Source organism: Piliocolobus tephrosceles, chromosome 13 (assembly GCF_002776525.5).
Source record: "Piliocolobus tephrosceles isolate RC106 chromosome 13, ASM277652v3, whole genome shotgun sequence".
Lineage (NCBI taxonomy): Eukaryota > Metazoa > Chordata > Mammalia > Primates > Cercopithecidae > Piliocolobus > Piliocolobus tephrosceles.
Window position 1 is genome coordinate 473938 of NC_045446.1, and position 7228 is coordinate 481165.

Here is a 7228-nt window from a genome sequence, read left to right on the forward strand (position 1 = left end):
AACAAGAGTGAAACTCTGTCTCAAAAAAACAAACAAAAAGAAAAACAAAAAGAAAAAAATAAAATAAAATAAATCAGCCGGAGGGTCGTGGGGAGCGGCTGTAGTCCCAGCTACTCTGGAGACTGACGTGGGAGGATCGTTTGAGCCCAGGAGTTCCAGGCTACAGTGAGCCATGACGGAGCCACTGCACTCCAGCCTGGGTGACAGAGCGAGACCCTAACTCCAAACAAAGGGAGACCTGAGTGCGGAGGGGGTGTTTCTCTGCCCGCTCCTCTGGCCTCTGGTTCACAGCCGGGCCCCCTCCTCCATATTCAGCCCTGGAACTACCCACAAGAGTGGGGGTCACAAGGGCCCGCGGTGGCTGGGAAACCTCAGGGCCTGTGGTGTCGCCGCGCAGGTCCAGGGTGGCGCGTGGCTGCTGAGCCCCCGCCTGTGCGACGCCCTCATGGCCATGGACGTCATGCTGTGCACCGCCTCTATCTTCAACCTGTGCGCCATCAGCGTGGACAGGTGCGCCGCCCTCCCCGCCCTCCCCGCCCGCGCCCCCGCGCCCCTCCCGCCGCCGCCGCCCTCACCGCGGCCTCCGCGCTGTCCGGCGCACCCTCGGCGCTCCCCGCAGGTTCGTGGCCGTGGCCGTGCCGCTGCGCTACAACCGCCAGGGCGGGAGCCGCCGGCAGCTGCTGCTCATCGGCGCCACGTGGCTGCTGTCCGCAGCGGTGGCGGCGCCCGTGCTGTGCGGCCTCAACGACGTGCGCGGCCGTGACCCCGCCGTGTGCCGCCTAGAGGACCGCGACTACGTGGTCTACTCGTCCGTGTGCTCCTTCTTCCTACCCTGTCCGCTCATGCTGCTGCTCTACTGGGCCACGTTCCGCGGCCTGCGGCGCTGGGAGGTGGCCCGTCGCGCCAAGCTGCACGGCCGCGCGCCCCGCCGACCCAGCGGCCCCGGCCCTCCTTCCCTTGCGCCCCGCCCCCCCCGGGGCCCCCGCGGCCCCGACCGCGCGCCCCCCGCGCCCCGCCTCCCCCAGGGCCCCTGCGGCCCCGACTGCGCGTCCCCAGCGCCCCGCCTCTCCCAGGACCCCTGCGGCCCCAACTGTGAGCCCCCAGCGCCCGGCCTCCCTCCGGACCCCTGCGGCCCCGACTGTGCGCCCGCAGCGCCCGGCCTTCCCCAGGGTCTCCGTGGCCCCGACTGTGCGGCCCCCGTGCCCGGCCTCCCTCCGGACCCCTGCGGCCCCGACTGTGCGCCCCCAGACGCCGTCCGAGCCTCCACGCTCCCACCCCAGACCCCACCGCAGACCCGCAGGAGGCGGCGTGCCAAGATCACTGGCCGGGAGCGCAAGGCCATGAGGGTCCTGCCAGTGGTAGTCGGTGGGTTCTTGTCCTGGGGGGCGGGAGAGGAGGGGAGGAGTACTAGGCGCGGAGGGGCAGGGGCGCTGACGTGGCTCTCGGCGCCCCCAGGGGCCTTCCTGCTGTGCTGGACGCCCTTCTTCGTGGTGCACATCACACAGGCGCTGTGTCCTGCCTGCTCCGTGCCCCCGCGGCTGGTTAGCGCGGTCACCTGGCTGGGCTATGTCAACAGCGCCCTCAATCCCGTCATCTACACTGTCTTCAACGCCGAGTTCCGCAGTGTCTTCCGCAAGGCCCTGCGTGCCTGCTGCTGAGCCGGCCCCCACCCCCACCCCCCGCGGCCTGGGCACCGGCCTGGTGGGCCAGGCCTCAGGGACCAAGGATATGGGGAGGGCGGTTTTGTACGTTAATTAAACAAATTCCTTCCCAGACTCAGCTGTGAAGGCTCCTGGGGTTGATGGGGAAGCGGGGAGGAGAAGCTTCTGCCCCAGTGGTCCCAGGCCCCCCAGCCAGTTAACCTCCTTCCCGCCAAGGAAGCCCACAGAGCAGACCCCACCAAGCCGGCCGCCTGCGGAGGGTGGGGGGGAAGGGGCCCCCGGAGACCCACTCAGTTCGGCGGCTCTGGCCCAGCCTCCCCTCTCTGCAGGCACGGAGCAGGGCAAGGTGTCTCCTGGGGAAGCCCAGTTCCAATGGGAAGAAACGAAGGAGGCGAGAGGGGGTGGGGGGGGTCAGCTGCCAGGCCCTGCCCAGGCCAACTCCCACCTCCAAGGACGAGGCACAGGGTCTCCTGGCTCTGCTGTCCCAGCAGACCCAGGCAGGGGAGCCTGACATATCATTTTAGAAGCTGCCTTGAGGTCAGAGCACAGCTCCCTGCCAGTCCCTGGCCAGAGGATGCCCCAAGCCCCACAGGAAGGGGCCTGTGGTGATGGGTGGGGTCCTGGAGGGAGCTCCACGCTCAGTCGCCCAGCCAACCTCTGCCCAGCATCCACCCATGTGGCTGGGCCAAGGGGCAGGAGCAGGGAGGAGGCAGCACGGTCAGAGGGTGGGCAGAGCGACCCAAGCTGCCCGTCTGCCCTGGGCTGCCTGGCTTTGTCAACCATCGTACAGCCCCTGACCCTGGGGGAGGAGGGGTGGCTCCCAGGGCCCTCAGTGCAGTAACAGCCCAGCCTGGACTGGATCCAGCTCTCTCCCAGGCCCAGGCTGTGGGAGAAATGGGGGGCCCTCCGCCTCCCAGTCCTGTTGGCTGGAGCTTTACTGTGCTGGGGATGTGGCGTCTACAGCCAGGGCGGCCACTCATGGTGCCAAGCTCCCATCTGAACATTGAGAGACTGGGCTGTGCAGTCTACAGCAGTGGGTACAACCTCAGCTAAAATACTCAGTGTAGGCTGGGTGTGGTGGTCACACCTGTAATCCCAGCTACTCGGAAGGCTGAGACAGGAGGATCCCTTAAAGCTAGGGGGTCAAGGCTGCAGTGAGCCGAAAACGCGCCACGGCACTCCAGCCTGGGTGACAGGGTGAGACCCTGTCTCAAAAAAGGAAAGAAAATAAATATTGGGTGGAGAGATGACCAAGCCCAATTACAACTTCAGTGCGGCTGCCCTGTCCCGTCTGCTGACCACGTACTTCTGTCACGGCTTCAGCGGCTGCCTCCTCCTGGACACCTTCCCTGACTACCTACTTCCCAGGACCAGCCTATCCCAGCCAGCCCCTGGAACAGACTGAGTCACAATGGATTCTTGTCGGACACCCATGAGAGTAAAGGAGGGGCTCCCGCCAGCTTTGTCCCAGGACCCACGGCCCCGCACATGCCTCACTGACAGTGCTGGAGGCCACGGGAGGTGCACACACATCTGGGGGTCCTGGGGGTGCTGACAGCCCTGGGGCCGGGTGACCTCTGGCCATCAGACTCCTAGGCTTTGAAAGGAGCTGCTGTGGGAACCTGGGATCCCAAGAGACGTGTGGTGCTCCGGCTTCCGTTTTACGGAAAATCGGGGAAGAGTAAGTTGCCCCCACAATTCCAGGGAATACCCCCACTCCACTCCTGCAGAACCTGGTTGCAGGCGGCCAGGCGCATCACTGCTGGTGGGGGTCACTGTGCCAAGGGCTCCCACGGTGCCTTCCCCACCAGGCGGGGGTTTGACCACTTCCTGCGGCTGTGCTCTCTGCACAGAGATGCTGGTGTTTTCAGCTTTGGGGGATTCTTCTTAAGAGGTGCAGGTCCTGTGGCCGGGCGCGGTGGCTCAAGCCTGTAATCCCAGCACTTTGGGAGGCCGAGACGGGTGGATCACGAGGTCAGGAGATCGAGACCATCCTGGCTAACACCGTGAAACCCCATCTCTACTAAAAAAAAAATAAAAAAAAAACTAGCCGGGCGAGGTGGCGGGCGCCTGTAGTCCCAGCTACTCGGGAGGCTGAGGCAGGAGAATGGCGTAAACCCGGGAGGCGGAGCTTGCAGTGAGCTGAGATCCGGCCTGGGCGATAGAGCGAGACTCAGTCTCAAAAAAAAAAAAAAAAAAAAAGAGGTGCAGGTCCTCACTTCCCTGTAACCTTTATGTTGGTTAAAACCCCAAGGAGCAGGCCCAGCCCTGCTGCCTCACGGAGGCCAACCCACGGCCCGCCTGCCTGGACAGTGCGAGGCCAAGCAGAGCCTCTGAGATGCCTCCACCTTGCAGCAATGGCGGACCCTGCTGGGTTGGAGGAAAAGCCACTCAGTGTAGAGTCTCACAGGAAGGGCCAGGCGGGGTGAGGGTCAGAGGAAGGGACAGGTGAGGTGAGGGACAGGAGGGACAGCATCTCGGTGGGGGAGGCAGGAGGGACAGGCGGGGTGAGGGCAGCATCTGGAGTGCGTGCTGCAGCCAGACACCTTTTCCAGCCTCCACTGCTCACTGGCAGCACCAATGGGGCAGCACCGAGTGCGCCTAAGCAGGATGATGAAACATCAGCGGGGCTTGGCCCGGCTGGGTGGAGACTTTACTAAGTAAATAGGCCAGGGCAGTGGCTCACGCCTGTAATCCCAGCACTTTGGGAGGTCGAGGTGGCTGGATCACCTGAGGGAAGGAGTTCGAGACCAGCCTGACCAACACGAAGAAACCCTGTCTCGCCGGGCGCGGTGGCTCACGCCTATAATCCCAGCACTTTGGGAGGCCGAGACGGGCGGATCACGAGGTCAGGAGATCGAGACCATCCTGGCTAACACAATGAAACCCCGTCTCTACTAAAAAAATACAAAAAACTAGCCGGGCGAGGTGGCGGGCGCCTGTAGTCCCAGCTACTCAGGAGGCTGAGGCAGGAGAATGGCGTAAACCCGGGAGATGGAGCTTGCAGTGAGCTGAGATCCGGCCACTGCACTCCAGCCTGGGCGACAGAGCGAGACTCTGTCTCAAAAAAAAAAAAAAGAAAGAAAAGAAACCCTGTCTCTACCAAAAATTCCTAAACTAGCTGGGTGTGGTGGCGGCACCTATAATCCCAGCTACTCAGGAGGCTGAGGCAGGAGAATCACTTGAACCTGGGAGGCGGAGGTTGCAGTGAGGCAAGATTGTGCCACTGCACTCTAGCCTGGGTGACAGGGTGAGACTGTCTCAAAGAAAAAAAAAAAAAATAGAAAACCAGAATAAACCAGGTGGTCCTGAGAAACCCAGAGACTCAAAATATGGTAGGAGGGCCTCTGCAGGGTCCACGGAGCCAGTGAGCCCTGCCCCCGTGCACAGCCCCTTCCAGGGGGACTCTGGCCGCCTCTCGTACAGCTCCAGCTGGTGCAGAAAGCGCTTCAGAGGCAAACATCAGAATCGTTGGTGCAGGCTCCTCCTGGCGCTGCCAGCCCACCCCAGGTGCCTGCTGAGCTTTTGCTGAGTCTGTACTTTCTTGCCCCAGTGCAGCCACAGCCGTGGAGCCTTCAGTGTGCAGAGAACACAGGCCATGAGGGCAGAAGCTTCCAGAACAAGAGTGACGCTGCTCCAGCAGAGCTCTCAGGAGGGCAGGTGGGTCCCATGTCCAGGCCCAGCCCAGTGCCCAAACACACTGGACATGCCCCCTTGTGCCCCCTGCGGGCTTCAGTCCTTTCTCTTTCCTCCACCTGGCACCAGGGCCATGAGAAACAAGCGGGAGACCAGGAGGCCATGAGGCTCTGCATGTGGATCCCTGGACTGAGGCCACCGAGCCGTCCACATGGACTGAACATGCTGCACGGGGCCGTCGGGCTCACTCAGGAAGCCTGGGCACAGGAGGGTACCGGGTGCACAGAAACCTGGCGGGAAGGGCTGCAGGCCTGCTGCACTTGCCAGCAGCCATGAGGTTCTCGTGGAACAGAAGGAATGAAGACCTCCTGGACTGCAGGTGCCACCAGATGCCAGGGCTCTGGCCCGGCCGCGCTGCCCCGTGCACTGGAGATGCGGTGGGCTTGGGATTCCCACCTGCACAAGGAGGAGGAAGGGGAGGAAACGCCCGAGGGCTGGCACTGAAACCGGCCGCCCGCGTGGGGCAGGGAGACCTTATTTACACTTTATTGACAGACACAACACGTATGTACACGCGTCGCAGCACAGGCCCTGTGGGCAAGACCAGACGCTCATGATCCCAGGGATAAAAAATCTCTCCGCGAGCGGGCAGGGGGCCCGGGCGGGGGGAATCCGCTCCCCAGGGCACCATTCGCTTAAAGTGTGTTAATAACTTGTCCAGCAAGTTTCTTGACCTTCCCACACCCCTCTTCTCAACGTCCCCCCAGAGTCCTCAGGGGGGCCTTCGACCTGCAAAAGCCTCACAGGAGTGCGAGGGGTCCCAGCTCCCAGGGCGGCCGATGGAGCCTCACACGGTCACCTTCTCCATCACGCTTTCAGCCACGTGGACTTCGTCTGCCTGGACCGTGACAGCTGCTGACTGGCCGCATATGTGCTGGTGATCCTTCCAGTCCTGGAGGGAGGACACATCCATGTCCACGGGGTCAGTGGGTGCAGCAGGGCCTTGGAGCAGGGTCCCCAAGGTGGACCCCAGGCCCCTCACCCCAGAGGGTGCAGCCCCTGTGAGCTGACCTGGGGGTGCTGAGAGAATGCCCTCCCCAGTGCCCGCACGCCCACACTCTGGTGGCCTCTGCTCCAATACAGCCTTCCCCACACTCTCTTGGTTTGAGGAATTGGATCAAAAGGCAAACAACAGGTGGGGCGTGGTGGCTCACGCCTGTAATCCCAGCATTTTGGGAGGCCCAGGCAGGTGGATCCCCCGAGGTCAGGAGTTCGAGACCAGCCTGGCCAACACGGTAAAACCCCGTATCTACTAAAAACACAAAAATTAGCTGGGCATGGCGGCAGGCACCTCTAATCCCAGTTACTCGGGAGGCTGAGGCAGGAGAACTGCTTGAACCCGGGAGGCAGAGGTTGCAGTGAGCCAAGATGGTGCCACCGCACTCTAGCCTGTGGGAGAGAACAACTCTGTATCAAAATAAAAGTCGAACAACAAACCAGGATAAGACTCTCCAAAGCAGTTGTTTTGTGTTAGGGATGTAAACAAAAAATATCAGACATGCAGAAAAACATTTAAATATACAATCAAGTTCTGTGGGTTTTCTTGTTGTTTTTGGGACAGAGTTTTGCTCTTGTTGCCCAGGCTGGAGTGCAATGCGCAATCTCGGCTCACTACAACCTCCACCTCCAGGGTTCAAGCAATTCTCTTGCCTCAGCCTCCCTAGCAGCTGGGATTACAGGTGCTCGCCACCACACCTGGCTAATGGTTTGCATTTTTAGTAGAGACGGGGTTTCACCATGTTGGTCAGGCTGGTCTCGAACTCCTGACCTCAGGGGATCTGCCCACCTCAGCCTCCCAAAGTGCTGGGATTACAGGCGTGAGCCACTGTGCCCAGCCCCAGTTCTGTTTTTTTTTTTTTTTTTTTTTTTTT

General features: G+C 61.8%; 2 protein-coding genes and 1 long non-coding RNA gene across 5 annotated transcripts in view; 2 read left to right on the forward strand and 1 right to left on the reverse strand.

Moving 5' to 3' along the window:
- The window catches only part of DRD4 (dopamine receptor D4), a 10383-nt gene extending 8610 nt beyond the window's left edge, over nucleotides 1–1773 (forward strand). The window contains exons 2-4 of the mRNA XM_026447286.1: nucleotides 398–510; nucleotides 620–1365; nucleotides 1456–1773. Coding sequence (XP_026303071.1) covers nucleotides 398–510; nucleotides 620–1365; nucleotides 1456–1658 — 1062 coding nt within the window. The 3' untranslated portion in view covers nucleotides 1659–1773. The remainder of the gene's footprint in view (nucleotides 1–397; nucleotides 511–619; nucleotides 1366–1455) is intronic.
- The window catches only part of LOC116419001, a 35340-nt gene extending 28541 nt beyond the window's left edge, over nucleotides 1–6799 (forward strand). Inside the window, exons 2-4 of one of the 3 annotated variants that reach the window (XR_004229254.1) lie at nucleotides 2934–3342; nucleotides 5215–5321; nucleotides 5427–6799. This is a non-coding gene — a long non-coding RNA (uncharacterized LOC116419001). The remainder of the gene's footprint in view (nucleotides 1–2933; nucleotides 3343–5214; nucleotides 5322–5426) is intronic. The other 2 variants (XR_004229252.1, XR_004229253.1) reach the window with 2 other exon arrangements.
- DEAF1 (DEAF1 transcription factor) overlaps nucleotides 5820–7228 on the reverse strand; it is a 48927-nt gene continuing 47518 nt past the window's right edge. The window contains exon 12 of the mRNA XM_026447283.2: nucleotides 5820–6249. Within this exon, the coding sequence (XP_026303068.1) occupies nucleotides 6145–6249 (105 nt within the window). The 3' untranslated portion in view covers nucleotides 5820–6144. The remainder of the gene's footprint in view (nucleotides 6250–7228) is intronic.